The sequence below is a fragment of the Elephas maximus genome, chromosome 19 (genome assembly GCF_024166365.1).
Source record: "Elephas maximus indicus isolate mEleMax1 chromosome 19, mEleMax1 primary haplotype, whole genome shotgun sequence".
NCBI classification, from domain to species: domain Eukaryota; kingdom Metazoa; phylum Chordata; class Mammalia; order Proboscidea; family Elephantidae; genus Elephas; species Elephas maximus.
In genome coordinates, this window is record NC_064837.1 from 12,664,268 (window position 1) to 12,686,502 (window position 22,235).

General features: G+C 50.4%; 1 protein-coding gene across 3 annotated transcripts; it reads left to right on the top strand.

Moving 5' to 3' along the window:
- The first annotated feature begins 26 nt into the window (after positions 1-26).
- ALOXE3 (arachidonate lipoxygenase 3) lies at positions 27-22,235 on the top strand. 3 transcript variants are annotated; one of them, XM_049861116.1, is made up of 15 exons: positions 27-807; positions 1,401-1,605; positions 2,851-2,932; positions 3,468-3,605; positions 3,915-4,040; positions 7,004-7,107; positions 7,837-8,009; positions 8,799-8,942; positions 9,028-9,231; positions 9,342-9,428; positions 10,053-10,222; positions 10,840-10,961; positions 16,305-16,405; positions 17,021-17,191; positions 21,340-22,235. In XM_049861116.1, exons 1-15 carry the CDS (start codon positions 661-663, stop codon positions 21,517-21,519), a joined length of 2,154 nt encoding a protein of 717 aa, XP_049717073.1. In that variant the 5' UTR covers positions 27-660; the 3' UTR covers positions 21,520-22,235. The 3 variants fall into 3 exon arrangements, with proteins under 3 accessions (XP_049717073.1, XP_049717074.1, XP_049717075.1); XM_049861117.1 differs by lacking the exon at positions 9,342-9,428 and having other exon boundaries at positions 9,028-9,108; XM_049861118.1 differs by lacking the exons at positions 9,028-9,231; positions 9,342-9,428.

Genomic DNA, 22,235 nt, shown 5'->3' on the forward strand with positions numbered 1-22,235 from the left:
GGAGTGGGAGGCTGTTGGTGGCGGGGTGGTTCCTGACGCCCTGCCTGCGCGGGGATGCACGTGCGGCTCACCTGTGTGTGGTTGTAGTCAGCTGTGATTTATGGCCGAGCGCACTCACCTGTATAGTGAGTCACATGGGTGATTCACATGTAGGAATGCCCTGTGCACGATTCTGGCTGGGAGCGAGTAGGAAAGGCTTGGTGGGAAAGTGGGGAGTGGGCAGGCAGGGGCCCCAGGGCATCAGTCGGCCGTGGCCAGGCGGAGGCAGTGTCCCAGGCGTCATCTGCCTCCATCTCGGCTTCTGGTCTCTCCCTTCCCAGTGGGACCCGGGCTTCTGATACCCATCTGGGTGGGCCCTGTCCTGCCAGCCGGAGGGACCGGCCGTGCCAGAAGCGCGCAAACAAGTATCAGGACACAAGACTGTGGGTGGGGATAAGGAGCCGAGCTGCCAGCAGGGAGCTAGGGCAGAGGCCGGGAGCCTCGGGGAGAGAGAGCTCCCAAGAGGATCTCAGAGCGAGCTGGGCCTTTCCTCAGTCCCACCCACCTCCCAGCCCTCCGCCCAGCCGCCCAGCAGCCTGGCTCTGCCCGGCCCACCCTCACCTCCCCTAGGTCGGCTGCTGCGGTCGGAGCTGCTGGGTGACTTCCTCCCTCCCTCCCATCATGGCCGTGTACCGCGTGTGTGTGACCACAGGACCCTACCTGATGGCTGGCACACTGGACAACATCTCTGTCACACTGGTGGGCACATGTGGAGAGAGCCCCAAGCAGCTGCTGGATCGTATGGGCAGGGACTTTGCCCCTGGAACCGTGAGTACTGAGGAGGGATGGCGGACGACCCCTGAGGGGCAGTGGGGCAGGGAACTAGGAAGGAGGAGAAGGCTCAGTCCCCCCTGGATTCACCAAATCCTGCAAAACTCAGGACCTCCTCAGCACCTGGATTCTGGTCCCTGCCTTTCCTAGGGATGATAAAACTCCCCTGCCAGGGCTGTGAAGGGGATGGAGCACTGGGCAAGGAGTTAGGAGACCTCGCTGGCTTCCCAGCTCCTCTCACAATTGGTGGCCGGCTTTGGGCAAGTCGGTTCCCCTCTCCGGGCCTGGGTTTCCTCTTCTCTGGAAGGGATCATGCCTGCCTCTGCCAGCCCCCAGGATTATTTGTTGGTGGCCTACACAAGAGTGTCCGGTGGCCAAGGAGCCAGTGAAATTCAGTGCCCACTCTGCATCTGCCTGGATGAAGGGATGCCCTTTTCTAATTCATACAAAGGCGCTGTATGGGCTATCGGCAGCCCAGGCTTTTTTGCTGGAATAGGTGTGGGCGCACCTTGCAGGGCGCACCTTGCAAGGCGCAAGGATGGCCCAGCAGTTCCCTGCCTCTTAGGAGCTTGCTTCCTTGGTCCCTTCAGGTGCGGAAGTACAAGGTGTGCTGCTCAGCAGACCTGGGTGAGCTCCTGCTGCTGCGTCTACACAAGGAGCGCTATGCTTTCTTCTCGAAAGACTCCTGGTACTGCAGCCGCATCTGTGTCACTGCCCCTGATGGCACGGTTTCCCACTTCCCCTGCTACCAGTGGATTGAGGGCTACTGCACCACAGAGCTTCGACCAGGAACAGGTGGGCCAGAGGCAGGGGTGGGGCGAGCTGTGTTCTGGGAAGGCATCTGCTGGAATTAGGGATGGAGTTTCCCAGAGTCCAGGGTGTAGGGAATAGTGTAGGGCTGTGGTAGCTGGAACTCTGGGCTCCCAAGTAGATGCATTCTGGAAAAAAAAAAAAAAAAGAACCTCTAAATTCTTGAAATGCAGGGGATTTCTGGGCAGTATTACTCCTTTGAAAACAGACACACAAAGACACAGACTCCCACACTCCCGTAGGAACACTCTCATAGACTGATACACAAGCACAAAAGCATACTCACACAGAAACACATGACACACACACACACAAAGCAGCTAGCTTTCCACTCTCTTCCTTTGTATTTCCCCAGAGTTAATTCCCCTGGAGCCCAGAGGAGAGGCCCTGAATGCCTAGTGAATTTAGCTGGAGAGGCCCTGTCCCCCACTATTAGCTTTTCCAATGTGGGTGAAGTCCCTGCCAGGTGCTGCCAGGGTCCCTTGTTGAATTTGGGGGCCTTTTAAGGATGTGGAAACCCTGGTGGCATAGAGGTTAAGTGCTACAGCTGTTAACCAAGAGGTTGGCAGTTCAAATCTGCCAGGCGTTCCTTGGAAACTCTATGGGGCAGCTCTACCCTGTCCTATAGGGTTACTATGAGTCGGAATCGACTTGACGGCAGTGGGTTTTTAAGGATGCTGCTCTTAGGCTGTGAGGGCCCCTTCAGTCTCCAGGTCCTCATATTTCCTGAAGTCTTTGATCCTGAGCACAAGACTAGAGCTGATCTGAATGTTGAAATGAGTCTTCAGGATGAGTGATAGATGTTCTGGGTCACCGTAAGGCAAGTCAGCATTAACCTTCAGTCTATAGTGAGTTCTTCACAGACATCACTGGGAAGCCCCATCTGTCATCGCATCACATCCATTCATCCCTTCACAAAATATATTAGTTCATCAGTCATTTATCAAGTACATATTACCTGCTGGGTACCAGGCACCATGCTAGATGCTGGCAACACAAAAGTGAATACAACGTAACTTCTGCCTTCACTGGGCTTATAGTCTGGAAAGAAGGCAAACAAGTAAAAAATTAGGAAGAATGCTATAATTTTGGAATGAGGTTGTCCAGGATGCGCAAAAAAAACAATGAGGCATCCATGTTGCCTGTTGGATTGGATTCAAGGGTCAGGGGGCTCAGGAAGGTGTTATTTGAAAAGAGACTTATACGATGAGTAATTTTGATTCCCCACAGCAAAAACTATTTGTCAGGACACCCTTCCCCTCCTTTTGGATCACAGGAAACGTGAACTCCAGGCCCGACAGGAATGCTACCGGTGAGGAAGGCCTTTCTTTATTCTGACCTCAGCACTAATTAAATTGTTACTAACTTTAACTCTGACTTCAGTTCCAATCTTGGGAACCCAACTTCAGTCAGCACCCTATCTAAACCCAGCCTCAACCTCATACTGATCCTGAGTGCAGACCCAGAACACCAGTACCCACAGGTGTCCCAATATCCTCAGTGAATCCATACTCAACCCTAAACTGGCCTTGGTGTAACCTAGACCCCAATATCAGAAGTGACCCTAGTATTAACCATGACCCAGACCAATCTCAGCCCATCCTCAGCCTCACCTCCAAACTGGCCCTGATCTTCATCTCAACACAAACTCAACTCATTATGATCATCCGCAAATACTACCCTGATCTGAAGCCTTAGTGCCTTTATGGAGAAAATTCCAAGTCCTTGTCACCTTCCCAGAAAGTGGGTGGTTTCTTGAAGTTTTAACTTGAGGTCATGTTTTTAAAAGCTAAGGCTCCTGTTTATCCTAAGCTTGACCTGCCACCTCTGACCTCTTTCCCTGGAAGCTGGAAAATCTATTCCCCTGGCTTCCCACGCATGGTGGATGTCAGCAGCTTTGAGGAAATGGAGTCAGACAAGAAATATGCCTTGACCAAGATGACACCTTGTGCCAAGATGACACCTTACACAGACCAGGGTGAGAGGTGAGGCCAAAGCTTGGACAGAGGTGGTAGGGAGGGAAGTGGAGGGCTTGTTGGGAAGATAGAGGCTGGGGGAGCCTGGAAGGAGGAGTATGTGCATATAATAAGGACAGTTTAGTTCAAGAGCCAGGAATGGAATGGGCCAGGATGGCCCACAGAGAGGGGAAGATGAGAAAGTCTTGAGGGGAGGGGAGGAGCCAGGAGTGAGGGGAGACCTGGGGACTCTGGCAACAGGACAGATGGAGGGAATTAAGTGGAGTGGGCTGCAGGCCCCTCTGACTGGTTTCAGTCTTTCTGTTCACTTGCCCCCAGCAGCGGGAATCGGTACCTGCCCGGCTTCCCCATGAAAGTTGACATCCCATCTCTGCTGCACATGGAGCCCAACATCCGCTACTCGACCACCAAGACGGCCTCACTGCTCTTCAATGCCATCCCTGCGTGAGGCCACCACCCTCCCTCCACTCCTGCACACTGTCGCTTCTGCTCCTGCCCCTTGGCTGCACATTTCACATCTCTGTCCCTTGGCCTCCCCTCTCTTTTCTCAGGCTCCATCATTCTCTATCTCCCCATCACCTCCTCTTTACCGCTTACTTGCCCTTCTCTTCCCATCCCTCAAATTGATCAAATCAGTGCTTATGAGTTAAGCACTTGCTCAGTGCAGAGTGTGGTCCCACGCACGCTTGGTGGACTGCTGAGTAGGACAGACAGGCAGCTTGCCCAGCCCTTAGGCTTCAAGGATGTAAGTCAGACCACCTGAAGTTCAAATTCCAGAAACAATACTTTCTAGCTGTGTGACCTTGATTTTCACTTAGCCTCTAAACAGCTTCCTCATCTGTGAAATGACAATAATCTTGATAACTACCTCATAGGTTTGCAGGAGAAGTAAATGAGATCATGCCCAGCACAAAATAACCTCTCCATAGATGTTGATTCGTAGTAGTGTTAGAGTTTCGTCTTCACCTGTAAGGATTCACAGTATCCTAAGGTGACAGGGCATGCAGCTAATTAGTAATCGAGGAGGTATTAGCAACTCAAGTCAACAACCCAGGCTCTAAACATTTAAGTGACTAGAGGGAGAAGTATGGTTAACACCCTTGCTGCCTAGAGGGGAGCTGGGTCAGCTGGGGCTAGGAGGGGCTCCTGGGGAGAGAGGTGGAATTAGGGCAGGCTTTCCCCCGCAAAAAAAAAGAAAAAAATTTTCTTTTGGGGATGGGGAGAGAATAGATAAGGGGAGAGTGGGTGAGCCCTGGGCAAACCCAGGTTGGGGACAGTAGGCTCAGCTGACCATGAGGAGGCCCAGAGGAGGCCAGGACAAGGAGTTGAAGCCTCATCTCCTAGGCTTCTGTGTCTACAATGAATCTTTTGGAGAAAGACTAGTGGGGAGGGATACAGGAGTGTGGGGAACTAGGGAGTACCTGGAGTGGATTGGAGTGTGCGGATACCCAAAGGTGGCAGGTGACTCAGGATTCAGGACAAGAACCCACTGAGAAGCCCTGACGGGGCTGAGGAACCAAAGGACCATCTCAGAAGGTAGAGTCATCCGAGCTGGTGACTGGATGGATATGTAGCTCCAGGCAGAGGAGGGCCCAGGAGATCACCTGGCCAGTCAGCATGGAACTCAGAGAATGGTCACCGCAGACAGATCAGTTGGCAGAGGAAGCTGGTATCTGGCAGAGGTTGAGGCATTTATGGAGAGGACGCATGTAACCGAGTCTGAGCATGGGGTGATTGCAGGGTGTTTCAAAGCACATTCGTTTCAGGCCCTGGAAGGGGAAGACCTTTTTTTCCTCCTCTGTCCTTCTCCTCAGCCTCTGCTTTCATGATTGAGCTCCCTCCCAGTTTTTCCCATTTCTTGGGTCTCGACTGGGCAGGCACACAGCAAATGTCTGCAGAATGGTGACAAAGTGGCATCCTGAGCAGAGGTGAAGTTGGCACCGTTGTTCCTGGGCTTGTCGGATTTTTAATCCCCCCCCTTGCCACCCTTCCCCAGGTGCCCACATTCTTTCTGGCACATCAGCATCTTTATACAGCCTACCTCACAGGCCAATGGGGCCTGCCACATAACCTGCCTGTTCTCTGCTCTGTTCCCTTTCGTCTGGTTTGCCTGACATTTAGTGAGTGATTACTAAGAGCTGGGTTTGCTGGGACATACAGAGGCGTGTCCTCGCCATAAGGAGCTCATGGTATAAGGGGGATGATACAAGTACACTGGGTTTCCAGTGGAATGCAGAGAATGATGAGTGTTTTGTGAAAGATACACACAAGATGTGTGCTTAGGGGAAATTAAGAAAGACTTCCTGAAAGAATTTGCATCAAAAATGAGCCGAGAATAGATTTTTGTTATTGTTACTTGTCATTGATTTGGCCCGACTCATGGCAACCTTATGTATAACAGAACGAAAAGTTGCCCAGTCCTATGGCATCTTCATGACTGTTGGTGTGTTCAAGACCATTAGTGTGGCCACTGTGTATTCTGAGTGCTTTCTGACCTAGGGGCTCATCTTCTAGCACTATATCAGACAACACTCTGTTGTGATCCGTAGGGTTTTCATCGGCTGATTTTCAGAAGTAGATCACCAGGCCTTTCGTCCTAGTCTGTCTTAGTCTAGAAGCTCTGCTGAAATGTGTCCACCGTGCGTGAGCCTGCTGGTATTTGAAATACTGGTGGCATAGCTTCCAGCATCACAGCAATGCATAGCCAGCCACCACAGTGTGACAACTGAAAGTTTTTTTTTTTTAAAGGTAGAAATGGAGATGACGTTCTAGGGGAGGCACAGCTTGAACAAAGCCCAGAAAATGGGGAAAGCAGACATAATTTCAAGCATTTTTTCCCTGATTATAAAATAACAATGCTTATTGTACAAAATTCAGCAGTACGGATACCAAAGTGAAACGTGTACATCCTCGGGTTGCCAGCCCCGCTGTCACCACCCCCGTGTACAAAGTACACGTCTGGTTATGTTTTGAGAACAGGTCATAGTTGGGCTTGTATAGGACACAGAGTGGGAAAAAAAAGCTGGAAAGACTGATGGAAACCAGCTGGTGGGAGCTTCATGGCCAGCCAGGCTCAGCAGTTGGTAGGCAGAGTGGAGCTAGTGAAGGTCTATAAGATACAGTCTTGGGGAAAGCTAACCAAAAACCAGAATGATACATCTGCACCAAGTGGCTATGCACACACTGGAGGTTTTACCCCTTCCAGGATTCACTGCATTTGAACTTGGGTTCACCGAGACTACAAAACCTGCAGTGGGCACTAGACTTTTCTCTCATGTGGATTGCTAGGCACCTCTATCTGGATATTAACCCTGTCAGGGCCCTATAGATCCCCAGGCTTGGGGCACAGTGGCTCTGGTACATCCCAGCCCCTGGACTCCCACCCTCACCTTTCCCTCCCCACTCAGGTCCTTGGGCATGAAGCTTCGAGGGCTGCTGGATCGCAAGCGTTCCTGGAAGAAGCTGGATGACATCCGGAATATCTTCTGGTGCCACAAGACCTTCACTTCAGGTGTGCAGAGCCAGACAGAAGAGGTCTCTCATCTTAGCGCATGCTCACAACCCTCATCCCCATCTTGGAAAAGGACCCTCTGCCAGCCCTCCCAGGGAGACTGCTGGATTTGAGTGGAGGAGCTCCTGGTTTCACTGGTGGGAAATCTCTCAGCTTCCCCCCGGGAACCCAAGAACCTCCCTTTTCTTCTGGGAAGGAACAAGAATAGGAAAGTGAGGACAGAGACACTCTGCTTGGCTTGAGAGGGTCAGAGGTCATTTAGGGAATCCTGACCCTCCTCAGGAAACCCTGGTGGTGAAGTGCTGTAGCTGCTAACCAAAAGGTTGGCAGTTTGAATCCACCAGGTGCTGCTTGGAAACTCTATGGGGCAGTTCTACTCTGTCCTTATAGGGATCCTATGAGGTGGAATCAACTTGATGCCAATGGGTTTAGGTTTTTGGGATCCTGATCAGGGGCACTGGTCTCTCTTCCTCTCACCCCACCACCAAGAATTCTGGGTGTTGGGGTCAGACAGGCCTAGGTTCAAACCCCTGCTTTGCCACTTAACTACCAGGCAAGTGTCTTCATCTCTCTGACCCTCAGTTTCCAGTGTAAAATTGAAGGTAGAATTTCACCTACCTCATGGGATTGCTGGGAGGGAAACCTAAATTATGATGAGCAAAGGGCTGGGCAGGAGCAGATTCTAGGGAAGCAGTTTCCAGATGAACTGGCACCTCCCTTGCTCCCCAGAGTATGTCACAGAGCACTGGTGTGAGGACCACTTCTTCGGGTACCAGTACCTGAATGGCGTCAATCCTGTCATGCTTCATTGCCTCTCCAGCTTGCCCAGCAAGCTACCTGTCACCAATGACATGATGGCCCCCTTGCTGGGACCAGACACCTGTCTGCAGACAGAGCTAGAGGTGGGTGAGGACCTCAGGAGTGGGCCTGACAGGAGGGAGGTGGGCAAGTTGCCATTATGGACAAAGGATGTCTATGGAGGGGAGGGGTGGGCTGGGCTGGGCTGGGTCCAGCCTGCAGGCCTCGTCCTCTGGACAGTCCCAGCCCTGCACTTTCTAAGCAGAACAGGTGTAGATGAGGGCTAGCTGGGGCTCAGGATGGCGTGAGGCCTGCAGTGGGGCCTGGTGAAGTGGTATGCGTGAACAGGGCAGCTGCAGGGAGCTTGGAGGAGGGTGCCTTGCCCCTGTTCTTGGACCTCCACAATCCTGGGTGCTGAGGCCCTAGGAAGGCTGCTTAGGACATGCTAGGAGCAGTGTCACCAGGTACAGTAGGAATTATCAGTAGGACTGGGAGCTTTGAGGGAGTTGAGGAGTGACGGCCTGGTCTCTGGGACACTCAAGCCTTCAGGCATCCCCCATAAGGCTGGAGATGTGGTTGGTTAATTCTCCTTGGGTGTGGATTTTGCTGTTTTGGGATTCAAATTTCAGACAGGGATTCCATCTGAGTTAGGGAGTGGGAAGGGCCAGGTATGGGGTAGGGGGAGGATGCTAACTTGTCTAAGCCGGGAGGCCAGGTGAAAGGTTTCACAACGAGGGACTCCATGGACCTCATTCCAGACATTCTGGGAAGGGCGGGGTATCCGTCATTAGCCATTACTGAGGCCTGAGCTGGGGTGGGGAGTGGGCCGAGAACGGAGAAGGAAGGGGAGCATGAGTGGGGAGGCACTTTGAGCCTCTGTGCACCCTTTGCAGAGAAGGAACATCTTTCTTGCCGACTACTGGATCCTGGCTGATGTTCCGGTCCACTGTCTAAACGGCCGCCAGCAGTACGTGGCCGCTCCGCTCTGCCTGTTGTGGCTCAACCCCCAGGGGTCGCTGATGCCCTTGGCCATCCAGGTGAGCTCGGGGGCGGGGCTTGGGGCGGGGACTCGGGCATACTGGCAGCCTTGAGCCCCACGCCCTTATTACTCTTGCGACACAGCTCAGGCAGACCCCCGGGCCGGAGAGCCCCATCTTCCTGCCCACTGACTGCGATTGGGACTGGCTGCTGGCCAAGACGTGGGTGCGCAACGCTGAGTTCCTAGTGCATGAGAACAACACACACTTTTTGTGCACGCATTTGCTGTGCGAGGCCTTTGCCATGGCCACGCTGCGTCAGCTGCCCCTCTGCCATCCCATCTACAAGGTCCGTGCGGGCCCCAGGGCGGGGCCAGAAGGGGCTGGCCCACAGGAGAGCTGGGTCACGGTGGTCTTTTCCCCAGACCTTCAGCTTATGTGACCTCGCCCCGTTCGCAGCTGCTGCTCCCCCACACTCGCTACACGCTGCAAGTGAACACCATCGCACGGGCCACGCTGCTCAACCCCGAGGGCCTGGTGGACAAGGTCGGCCTCCTCACCCCAAGGCCCCGCCCCGAGGCCCCGCCCCCGGGATGCTTTGCCCCACCTACAAGTTTTGCCCTGCCTCCATCTGCCAGTCCGGTCCCTCAGACCCCGCTATTTCCATTCCTACAGGCCCCACCTCCAGGTTTCTTGCTCCACCTACAAGCCCTGCTCCGCCTCCACAATCCCTGCCCCTCCCTTCCCTGCTCCGCCCCAAAGCCCCGCCCCTCTCACCACTCTCCTGCTTGCTCCGCCCGTAAACTCTGTCCTTGCTGGCTGGCCTCACCCACGGATCCCACCCCTCAGGCCCTGGTTCCACAGGCTTCTTGAGGTGATCAGGGCAGCCCCAGCCTGACCACAGCTCCCAGCTGACCCCAGCTGACTCAGTTCCTTCCTTCAGTTATCACATACCCAAGGAGAGAGAGAGGCGACAGAGGTCCGGGACAAACCAGGCTAGCTGGGCCGCATCCTGGGCAGCATGCCTCAGGCCCCTATGCGGGGTGGGGGCATTTGATCCTTGGTAGTGGACTGCAGCCGATTTCTCCCGGGTCTCTAGCCCCATCTCTTCCCCTGGCACTGGGGGTGGGAGTGAGGCAGCTCTGGAGCCGAGCTGTGCTGTGTCCTCAGGTCACGTCCATTGGGAGGCAAGGCCTCCTCTACCTCATGAGCACCGGCCTGGCCCACTTCACCTACACCAATTTCTGCCTCCCGGACAGCCTGCGGGCCCGCGGTGTCCTGGCCATCCCCAACTACCACTACCGAGACGACGGCCTCAAAATCTGGGGCGCCATCGAGAGGTATGGGCCTGGGACCCTGCAGCCCCTCTGGCCCCACCAGGGCCTCCTGGTCTGGGGGCAGTGTGGACCCGTGTGCTCAGTCAGGAGGGGTGCGTGAGGCTGGGGGTCCAGGTGTTTTCAGGCCCTAGCAAGGGGCATCCTGGAGGGTGAGAGTTGGAGTTGGGTTCCCCTGTGAAGCTGTGGGCCGGAGGGGTGGGGTGTGTGTAGATACAGTGGAGAAGGGGGAGGACCGGCACCCAGAGTCAGATACCAGGACTGGTGCAACAGCCTGGTGTGGCCTGGGGCCTCCTGGCAGGCAGGTCTTCCATTCTCCTGGGGGCTGAATGGGGAAGAGACATGAGCCAAACTCCTGTCAGGGCATTCGCCATCCCGGCCCCCTGCACCCCCTTGCCGGAAGTAGGTCCATAGCCCCCAAGACTCAGGGTGAGGATGGGGCTTAAATTAAGGTAGCCTGGGCAATCAGATCATAGCTGGGCCTCGGGGTCTCCACTGAACTCCCACAGACTCAGTGGACTTTAGCTGTCTGTTTCTCTCAGCCTGAGCTGACGCTGAACCTAGGTACCCTGGTCAGGCCTGAGCCCAGGGTGGCCATAGTGGCTCTGTTCTCTCTCCTGCAGCTTTGTCTTGGAAATCATCGGCTACTATTATCCTAGTGACATGTCTGTGCAGCAGGACTCGGAGCTGCAGGCCTGGGTTGGCGAGATTTTTGCTCAGGCATTCTTGGGCCGGGAAAACTCAGGTATTCCCCTCCATCCCCCAACCCCAGGCTTGTGCTGACCCGGTATTTATCACCTTTTATTTACTGATGGCACTGGGTGGGTATTTACTACTGGGGGCCCTGGTGGTACAGTGGTTAAATGTTTGGCTACTGACCAAAAGATCAGCAGTTCAAACCCACCAGGTGCTCCTTGGAAACCCTATGAGGCAGTTCTACTCTGTCCTAAAGAGTTGTTTACTGACCAGCCCTTTGAAGTACATACTGTTATTATTCTCACTTAACAGATGAGGGAACAGGCACAGAGAATGTTGCATAGATAGTAAGTGGCAGAAACAGGATTCCAAACCATCTTTGACTGCCTCCAAAGTCCTTGCTTCACTGAGCTCCCTGGTCCCTCCTCGACCTTTACGCTTGCTGAGCTCCATGGATGCTGCCGCTCATGCAGTAGAAGCCATCTCTGGCCTCAAAGCTCTTAAGTATACAAAGGATTGTGGAACTTTCTCTCATACCCTCTTCCTGCCATGTCCCGCCAGGCGGCCCCTCCAGTCACCAGCCTCTCTCCACTTCCTTTGGCTGCAAACCTCTTCAGAGGTCCTGCAGCGGCCTGGTTCTTCTCTATTTACTCCTATCACCTGAGCATACATACTGCCCCCCTCTCTTCTGACACTGCCTGAGAGGCCTGTACAACCAGCAAACCCTCTACAACCAACAAACCCATCATGGTTGAGTCGATTCCGACTCATAGCAAGTCTATAGGACCGAGTAGAACTGCCCTGTAGGGTTTCTAAGGCTGTAAATCACAGAAGCAGATTGCCACATCTTTCTCCCTTGGCGCTGCTGGTGGGTTTGAACCACTGACCTTTTGGTTCACAAACCAGCGCTTTACCCACTGTACCACCAAGGCTCCTGTGAGAGGCCTCTAAGACCTGCCAATACCAGTGGCCCCCTCTTAGGTCTCCTTTCTTTAACCTCAGTGCCAAGCAGATGCCCCCAGTCACCCTCCTCTCTTTAAGGTCTCCCCTTAGCTCCAGGAACAATGTGCCTTTCCGGACCTTTGGCTTCTTCCTGGGTCCTCTGCCATCTCCCTATCCCAGCAGTGGGTGTGTCTCTCTAGCCTTCCCTAAGGGAGTGAGCCTTTCTGCTGTTTCTCCTCTGCAGCTCATTTCCAGATGTAGAAAGGCCCCAACCCCCGAGTCCCTGCTTCCTGAAGGACTTTTTGGCTGTCTCGTTGTCACCCTGAAGACAGCACATGAGCACTACAAGTCATTTCTCTACAGAATGACTTCTGCCCTGCCTTGGGTTATATGCAGACACCCTATTGCTACTCTTGTAGCCTGTTTCTCTACTTCCACTGCATTATGCAGTCTGTATGCGAGGCACTCAAAAACACAAAAGAGGCCTGTGTATCTGGGTGCTGGGGAACAAAAGGAAAATCTCAGCTGTCATCCTTCAGTTCTCCCTGTCCTGGCCTGAGGTAGAAGATGCTCATGGCTGGCACTTTTCTCAGTGGGGATGTGGCTCTCAGCTCCCTTAGGTCTTCTGATGGCCACCCAGAGGTGTCCCTGTCTGGGGGAACCCCAGGGAGGAGGGGTGGGTCTCAGGTCACATCCAAATAGCACAAACCTGACCTCAGGTGTTGCAGCCCTATCTGTAATGCACTCTCAGTCTTTTTTCTTTTTCTTTAAGAAATAAAAGTTTTCAAACATAAAGAGAACTAAAGAGTATAATGTCATGGCCACCCGATCCACCACCCAGATTCAACAGTTGCCAACAGTTTGCCATATTCGATTAATCTGTGGCTTTTTGCTTTTTTACTGAAGCCTTTTAAAGTATATTACAGTCACCAATGATGTTTCACCCTTGACTAATATACATTTTAAAAAATGATGTTTTTCTACACAACCCAGTACTATTATTACGCTTAACAAAGTTGACAGTCTCCATTGTCGCCTTCACATCTAGTTCATATTCAGGTTTCCTGCTTACACTAGTTTTCCCAGTCCATCCTGATGACTGAGGAGCCAACCGAGGACCATGCTAAAGTCTCCTTTAATATAGAACAGTCCTCCTCCCGCCTTGCACTTACCCCCCTTTTTAAATCACATGACATTGGCTTCTTGAAGCTACAGGACCAGCTGTTCTGCAGAATGTCTCACCTTCCAAATTTATCTACTTGCTTCCTTGTGAAGTCGTTCATCTTCTTCCTCTATCCCTTGTGTTTCTGGTAAACTGGAAGTCATACGTCAAGTTTAAATATTTTTGGCAAGAATATTTCTCAGGTGATTCTGTATTACATCACTTGGGGAGAAACATAATCTCAGGTTGTCTCACTATTAGTGATGCCAAGAAGGATTTCTGGGTTAAGGTGGCGACGGCCAGACAGCTTTTGGATCTTTGAAAGGGGGACCCCCTCTGCATGCTTTGCAAACCTGTCATTAAGTAGTTAATCACAAGCAGTCCTGATGTGAGTGCGCCTCTCCCCGGGGCAGTTATTTTAGATTTGGGGGGGCGGTCTGTTTCCTACTTAAGGAGTCCTGGTGGCACAATGGTTAAGCCCTTAAACTCACCAGCTGCTCCAGGGGAGAAGGATATGTCTGTCTGCTTCTGTGGAGATTACAGCCTTGGAAACCCTGTGGGGCACTTGGGTCGCTATAAGTTGGAATTGACTCGATGGCAATGGGTATGGGTTTCCTACCTAAAACCCAGAATAGGGTCTAATTGCTGTTGGCTCGACTGTCCTATCTTACTTTATTAAACTTGGCTCTCACTTAATAAATCAGAACATTCTTCTGATTGACAAACAGCTTTTCTCACCAATACAAGCTTATTCTAGATTTACAATATGTTTTAAGGCAAAACACGCTCATTAATTAACCTCAGTCAGCATGATTTTCTTCCCTATTTCAAGGGGAAAAATAAACAATATGAGGTACAGAGAAATTCCTAGTCCCCAAGCTTAGGCCGTCAATCGCAAACAGAACATTGGCAAATTCTCACACACTCCTGGGCAGATGCCTGGCTCTTCCTGCCACCCTCTCTGCCTGTTCTGTTACGTCAGCATCTTGCCAGTCATCCTGACTCTGAACCTTGGAGCCACCTTTGACTCATGTTCCCCTCTCTGCCTTCTGTCCCTAAAGCCAGCTGGGTGGCTAGTCCCTATTGTCCCCATCGTGTCCCACTGTCAACACCCTGATCCCAGTCCTCCTCAATCTATTCCTGCTTTATGGCAGCTGCTTCTCAACTGGTCCCACCTCTCCCAGCCTCTTGCCGGCCAAGCCAGTAGGGCCACCGCCCCAGTAATCCCCTGAAATAGAGCCCAGAAACCACAGGACCCACTTTGCTCAGCCTCACCTCCGATTAAGTGCCTTTCCCCTCCCCTCATCTGTTTATTCCCCATTTTCCCCACTCTGGCTTCTTACTCTTTCATGCATTCACTCCACCCAAGCCATTGTTACTGTGTTCTTCTATTTAGTAAGTGTTGTTCTAGGTGCTGAGCTTCAGCAGTGAATAAGACCGACAAAAATCCTGGCCCTCATGGAGCTTAACATTCTTGAGGAGAGAGACAGATAATAAACAAACAAATACATCAGGAAGTTGTGAGTGCTCAGAAGAAGAATGGAACAGCATCAGGGAGTATAGCATGTTGATATACAGGGATCATTTCAGATAAAATGGTTAGGGAGGCCTCTCTGAGAGGTGAGGTTTGAGTAGAAACCCAAAGGAAGTGAGGGAGCTAGTCATGTGGATGACTGAGATAAGAGTACACAGGCAAAGGGATAGTAAGTGCAAAGGACCTGAGGTAGGAGTATGTTCAGTGTGTTTGAGGAATATTAAAAAGGCCTGAGGGGCTGGAGTGACAAGGAGAAAAGTGGGGAAGGAAAGTAAGTCAGAGAAAGAGCCAGATCATGTAGAGCCATGGAAAAGGTGAGAGATATGGGAAGTGCTTAGAGAGTTTTGGGTAAAGGGGTGATTTATGCTGTTAAAGGATCGCTCTGCCTTGAGCAGAACAGGCTATAGGAGAGGCAAAGATGGAAGCAGGTAGGGATCAATCATCTAGGAGAGAGATGATGGCGACTGGGGAGGGGGAGGTGGTGAGAATTGGATTCTAGAAGTATTTACTGATATGTGTGGTATAAGATGAAGAGAGGAGTGACTGCTCCAATTTCAGCCTGAGCAACTGGGTAAGGAGTACTGAAATGAAGACCACTGTGGGAGGGACAGGTTTGGGAAGCGTGTGTATCGGGGAGGTAGAGAATCAAGCATTTGGTTTTGTAAGTGTTAAGTTTGAGAGGCCTGGTCAACCTTAGGTAGAGATGTCAGGTGAGCAGCTGCAGATCTGAGTCTAGAGTTCAGGGACCAGATGTGAATTTGGGAGTCATCAGCAAGTGAGAAGTGGTTCAAGCCATGGACCTGGATGAGACCAGTGAGGTACAGAGAGAAAGAGAGCTAAGCCTTGGGGCTCTTATCTTGCCAAAAAATGAACCCAGCTTATTGCCATCGTGTCAATTTCAACTCATAGTGACCCTACTGGACAGAATAGAACTGCCCCATAGGGTTTCCAAGGCTGTAAATCTTTATGGGAAGTAGGCTGCCACATCTTTCTCCCACAGAGCAGCCAGTGGGTTCAAACCACCAACCTTATGGTGAACAGCTGAGCACTTAACCATTGCACCACCAGGGCTTCTTCTCCTCCAGACCCTGAAAATGCCTTCCTTTGCCATTTTTTCTCCATTTAAAGCTCACCCACCCTTCAACTCAGGCAGGTCCCCTGTCTTCCTCCAGAAAGTTCTCCCTAACCACTTTGCCACGTTGCCTGTTTCTGCCCTCCTGCTCCCTCTTCAAAAAGCCAACATCTGGCCTTTTGTGCTGCCTTCTGCTTCCATCACTGGGAGCTTATGAACACCTCACTGTGTGGTCATCTGTCTCTCCTGCTAAGCCAGAAGAGATGATCCGCTATTGGGTGCTTGGGCAAATCTTGGTGAATTAGGTTGAATTAAATAATTAAATGCCAGTTTTTTTTTTTTTTTTTTTTATGGCTGCAGACAGAAGTCCCTGTGATGTCAGGGAGAGGCAGGCTTGGCTGTTGTCTTGAACCAGTTCCTCCGTCATAAGCCCTGCTAGCCCAGCATTCTCTGGTCCCATCCCAACACCCAGCTCTTATCCTGACCCCTTTCAGAGGCCACAAACCTTGGTGATGACAATTCCTAACCTCAGACCAACCCTAATACTGATCTAAAGACAGTGGTGGTCAAATGTTTAGCTCTTACGTCCTCACCTAGTACCTAGGATGGCCCCTGGCCTGACCTGGTCCTAGGACTCCTGTACCCTTCATCCACAGCCTCTTCCCTCTCCTCTCACACCCAGGCTTCCCTAGCCGGCTGTGCACCTCAGGAGAGCTAGTGAAGTTCCTCACTGCAATCATCTTCAACTGCTCTGCCCAGCACGCTGCTGTCAACAGCGGACAGGTAAGACTGCAGAGGACAGGCCTGGGAGAGGGTATTGAGCACAGAAGGTTAGGCTCAGGGATGGACTTGAGGCCAGAGTTTGGGCTTAAAGCATGGGTGGGTTGGGGTGGGATTATGATCAGGGCTGGTGTTGCAGTGGCAACTGGGTAGAGTGAGGGGCTCTGTTGGATGATGACTAGGGTGAAGTCCAAGTTGTAATGACGACTCAAGTTGGTATTATGCTAAGAGCAGAATTTATGGGTTCCTGTTAGGGTTTTTTTTTTTTTTTTTAGTTAGGGTTGGGAGCTGGTTAGGTGGAGTATCAGGTTGCTCTGTGTGGCATGCCAGCCCAAGGCTATTTTCTAGGGTTACCTCCTCTTTGGAGCTTCCTTTTCCCCTGGTGACTCACTCCACCCAGTCTTGGAACATTGGGTGGGGAGTGGCAAGGGAAGAGCTGGACTCCTGACCCATTTCTGGGACTTTATATGCTGCACCCTTCCTCTTTTCCCTTTCCATGATCCCCTTATCCTCCAACTGTAAGACTCGGGATGGTGGAGGCAGGAGGCAAGGATGGCGAAGAGGGAGCTGGTCCTTCCCCTCTGGCTGGCTCATTCAATTGGGGTGGGGCCTCCACAGCATGACTTTGGGGCCTGGATGCCCAATGCTCCATCATCCATGAGGAAACCTCCACCCCAGACCAAGGGGACCACCACCCTGAAGAGTTACCTAGACACCCTCCCAGAAGTGAACACCACCTGTAACAACCTTCTTCTTTTCTGGTTGGTCAGCCAAGAGCCCAAGGACCAGGTATGTAGGGGTGGGTTGGGGGTGGGGCTTTGCAGGACCTGGGCAGCACAGGTTGTGGTGGCTGTTCCAGAGGGGCTTGGGGACTGACTGCTTGGATTTATGCCCACTGCTGAGCTGCCTTGGGTTCTCCAGTTTTTCCAGGAGATGATAATTGATCCCAACAGACATACATTAAAGCAAATACCAGTTTAGTGGTTGGTGCAAAATTTCCCTACAATTCACCAATCCACTCATCCATCCACTCATCCATCCACCCATCCATCCACCCATCCACCCACCCACTCATCCACCCACTCATCCACCCACCCACCCATCCACCCATCCATCCATCCATCCATCCATCCATCCATCCATCCATCCATCCATCCATCCATCCATCCATCCATCCATCCATCCATCCATCCATCCATCCATCCATCCATCCATCCATCCATCCATCCATCCATCCATCCATCCATCCATCCATCCATCCATCCATCCATCCATCCATCCATCCATCCATCCATCCAATCATTCATCCATATAACCATTCACTCAACCATTCTCCATCCAGTGATTTTCCATTCATCTAAACATTCAACAATCATTTGTTGGATATCTTCCATGTGCCCACGGCACTGAACACTAGGCATATAAAGTTGAGTGAGACCAACTTCCTGCCTTTAAGAAGCTTATGGTCTAGTTAGGGAGGCACAGAGGTAAATGAAAAAGGGCACCACAGTGTTGTAGTAATTATTTATGTATTAATTCCTCTATTCAACGCATACTTACTGAGCACCTTCAGTGTGCCATACACTATGGTAGCAGTTACGAACCCTGCCCTCATGAGCTTACAGTCTAGTGACAGAGGTAAGGACAGGCCTTCTGGAACCTAACTGAATCTTAGGGAATCAGAGAAGCCTTCATGGAGGAAGTGACATCTAAGCTACAACCTGCAGGGCAAGTAGGAGTTAGGCAGAAAAAGGAGGGGCAGGGTTAGTTTCTAAGCAGAGGGAAGGACACAGACCAAGGAGTGAAGGCTAGAGTCCATTGTGTATTTGTAGGGCCACCAGTGGTTCAGTGTGGTGAACTTACGGTATAGAAGGGAAGGTTGGGCTTTGTCAGGCACAGTGTTTGTTCAGAAGGCAATGGGGAACCACTAAAGAGTTTTAATCCTAGGGTGACATGGTTAAATTTGTGTTATAGCAAAGGCACTCAGGCTGTGCGGATGGATGGGACGGGCAATTTTAGAGGCAGAAAGGACAGTGAGGAGGCTATTATGTAGTTTAGGAGGGGGTAATACCCTTTGAATCACCAATTACCATCAATTCCATTTACACATTGCATTCTCAGTCGTGCCTCTGCCCTGCCGGTCTTGCTCTGACATTATGTGAGCATCCTTGTTTCTCATGCTTGACTCCATCCGGTGCTAGAAAGAGTGAAGATGTTTTAGCTTCCTAACAAGTCTTAACTTACAATTTTATATCCTGGGAATGCCAGGAACTAGTCCTTTTCTTATCCCAGCCATCATCCCCCAAGGTTTTGGAGACATTCATTTCTGTCTTGGAGAGGGGTGGGTATATAAGAGGGTTGGATGGAGGGTTCCCTCCTGATAAGCCAGTGGAAAGTTTAACCTGGAAGTTTGCAACAAGAATAATAATGGCCACGACCACAGTTGACTTTTGTCTATTCTAACTCATGGTAACCCCATATGTGTCAAAGTAGAACTATGGTTCATAAGGTTTTCAGTGGCTGATTTTTTGGAAGTAGATCACCAAGTTTTTCTTCCAAGGTGCCTCTGGGTGGACTCGAATCTCCAAATTTTGATTAGTAGCTGAGCACATTAACCATTTGCACATCCAGGGACCACATGGTAATAGCAGCTACCACTTCTTGCAACTCTATTATGTGTCAGTCATTAAGTCAAATATCTTAGTTACATTATTTTAAAATACAGGACAAGTGAGTAACTGCGTTTAAAGTGCTTAGCACAGAGCATGGCACATAACTGTTCAATAAATGGCAATTCCATTACACAGGGGAGAAATCTGAGGTTCAAAGAGACTAAGTAATTTGCCCAGGGTCACATAGCTAGTAAGTAGGCTTTGAAGGCATTCTATCATATTTCTGTCTTCTGCTTATTTTGACTGCTACACTCTAGTTTTAGATATTGTATGTCATTTGATAAGGAAAACTGGTCCTTAGAAAAGACAAATAGAGAAACTGAAGGCAATCCAAATTAAGAAAAAAGAGAGAACATAAAATACACAACACTAGGAAGAGGAAAAAGTATATAGCCACAAATACAGAGAGCTTTATGCAAACAAATTTTAAAATCTAGATGAAATTAATGATTTTCTAGGAAAACGCAAACAATCAAAACTTAACTTCAGAAGAGATTAAAACCATACATAAATCTACAAGGTTGTGACAGACTGATCCTTTCCCTGCAGAGGGAGATTCTATCAAACCTTTAAGTGACAGGTAATTCCTAAGCCACTTGAACTGCTCCAAGGCAATTAAAGCCAGAAGCTTCCCAAATAATTTTACTGGATTACAGAACCCTGAGAGCAACACCTGACGAAGGGAGTGCAAGAAGGGAGCTGGGTCTAGTACACAGAATCCCAGCCCCAACCCCAGCACTTACCACCTATGTGATGTTGGAATATAATTTAGCCTCTGTATACCTCTGTATACATGGGAATGATCAGAGTGCCTGTCTTACAAAGCTGTCATAGTGCTTACAACATGCTAGCTGTTATTCAGAAAATAAAATTATAAGCTCATTTCGCTTAGCTGCAACAATCTTAAAAATATGTCAGCCAATGAAAGCCAATAGTGAATAGTAGAACAATAATAATATACCAGGACCGAGTCAAGTTTATTTTAGGAATGAAAGGTCGGTTCAACCTTACGAAATCTAACAATATAATTCATTACATCAATAAGGGAACGTACCATATAATCATTTCAATATATGCTGAAAAAGCATTTGATAAATGTGAACAGATATTGCTAATAAAAACTCAGCGTAAAAGAAAACTCCCTTAAGGAGTTTTTGATAAAAAAGTATATTTTGGAAAACAAAACACTGTACTTGTGGTGAAACAATAGAGGTCTCCCAATTAAAATCAGGGACAAGAAAATAACGTCCACCATTACTCCAATTTGTTTAACAATGGAGATCTTTGCCAGTGCAACAAGATAGGAAAAATAATTTTTCAAACATCAACATCATTGGCAACAGTTATATTGTATGATGATTATATTGGAAGGGGAAATATGTGCTGTCTAGAAGGCTGGTAGCATAGTGATAAATGCTATGGCTGCTAACAAAGAGGTTGGCAGTTCAAATCCACCAGGCACTTGGAAGCTCTATGGGGTAGTTCTCCTCTGTCCTATAGGGTCGCTGTGAGTCGGAATTGACTCGATGGCAATGGGTTTTTAGAAGGCTGGGGCCTGTGCATTGGGATGGTGAACTGGTTGTGTGGTGTGGACTTGTGTGACCACGGAGAGAGAGCCAGCCCTGTGTTTCCACAGGATGGTATTGAATGGAGTCGATGCATTCGTTGCAACGTTTCTTGATTGTGATGGTGGTGATTATGTTGGCAAAAAGTTCATTACGGCTGTTGATTGTGAAGATGACTCAAGCTTCCGGTTGTCTTTAGAGGTTGAATTTTGTGAAATTGCGAGATAATAGGTGTGTTCTTGTGTGTATTTTCTGGAGTGTTCATGTTGATTTCAGCTGTGCTATGAATGCACTCGTGTTCTTTTGGTTCACAGTGCAGTGGATCACGCACTAGAAGGGATCTTTGAAGATTTCCTAGTTCAACCCATCCACTTTCAGAAATGAAGTCTCAAAGGGTTAGAGTAACACACAGAGAGTTACCAGCAGGGGGAGCACTAAAACTTAGGTTGGCTAGCTCCCAAGTCCCATGCTGTCTCCTACACGCTACGGTCTTTGGGTGCTGGTGGGCTGTTCTGTGTCAGGCTGCGTGGAGTGGTGGTCTGAGATTGTGACTTGAAGAGTTTGCAATTATAATTGCTGTAGCTGGGTTGTGCTTTTAGAAGCCACCTTGACTGTATGAGTTGGCAAATGTGGGCCTTCATTTTTTTTCATCACATCCTGAATATCATCCTAAACTCTCCCCTGTTTTCCTTCCTCCCAGAGGCCCCTGGGCACCTACCCAGATGAGCACTTCACAGAGGAAGCCCCGCGGCAGAGCATCGCTGCTTTCCAGAGCTGCCTGGCCCAGATCTCGAGGGACATCCGGGAGCGGAACCAGAGCTTGGCACTGCCCTACACCTACCTGGACCCTCCCCTCATAGAGAACAGTGTCTCCATCTAACCCTTCTCCTGCCATCCTGGAAGAAAGGTCTAAGCATGAGCAGGGTCAGCTTTTCAGAATCCTCACGGCTCTTCTGTCCTCCCTGTTATCATCAGACTGAATCTTCTCCTCTGCTTATGGGGACCTGGTCCTGCCAAGATGGCTCTAGCATCACCTGAATTGGGCCCTGAGCTGTGAGGGGTCAGCACGACAATATCCAGGGTGAGAAGCTGCGGGCTGAAGTCAAACGCGCAACAGGCTTCTCCAAAAGGAAGGAACCCCCACCCCTTGCACTACTTTGAGAAGCCTCCTGTTCCACTCTCCTGTAGGGATCTACATCCTCCCATTGGGCTCCCCATCTTGGGCCCCTGAGCTCTCATTGCTAGCCCTCCTGCACCCTAAGGCTCCCTTCTCCTACCTTGTCTCTTTTTTCCTCCTTTTCACCAAGCCTGGGATCAAGCAATCCAGCTTCGTTCTCTGGAATAGCCTGGAGAGGGGACAAGGAAGGGATCTATGCTCTGCATCTGACATATGGTCCCCTTTGACCCCAGCATTTTTAAGGAAAAGGGAGGAATTGGAGTCCAGCTCACCTGGACCCCTAGCTGTGGTTTTTGAGGACCAGACTCCTTGGCTTGGGAGTGTGTGGGGGAGCCTTGCCCTAGCTCTTATCCTATCCCCACTCTCATTCCAATTTTTTTTTGTCCTTGAGCCCAGTGAGGTCAATAAAAACCAACATG

What these genes read in the sequence shown, in the direction of transcription:
- ALOXE3 (XM_049861116.1), top strand. Translation starts at nt 661, where the DNA reads ATGGCCGTGTACCGCGTGTGTGTGACCACAGGACCCTACCTGATGGCT. An exon ending in CTCTTCAATGCCATCCCTGC is followed by an intron (nt 4,041 to 7,003) that starts GTGAGGCCACCA and finishes CTCCCCACTCAG; the next exon opens with GTCCTTGGGCATGAAGCTTC. An exon ending in CTTGGGCCGGGAAAACTCAG is followed by an intron (nt 10,962 to 16,304) that starts GTATTCCCCTCC and finishes TCTCACACCCAG; the next exon opens with GCTTCCCTAGCCGGCTGTGC.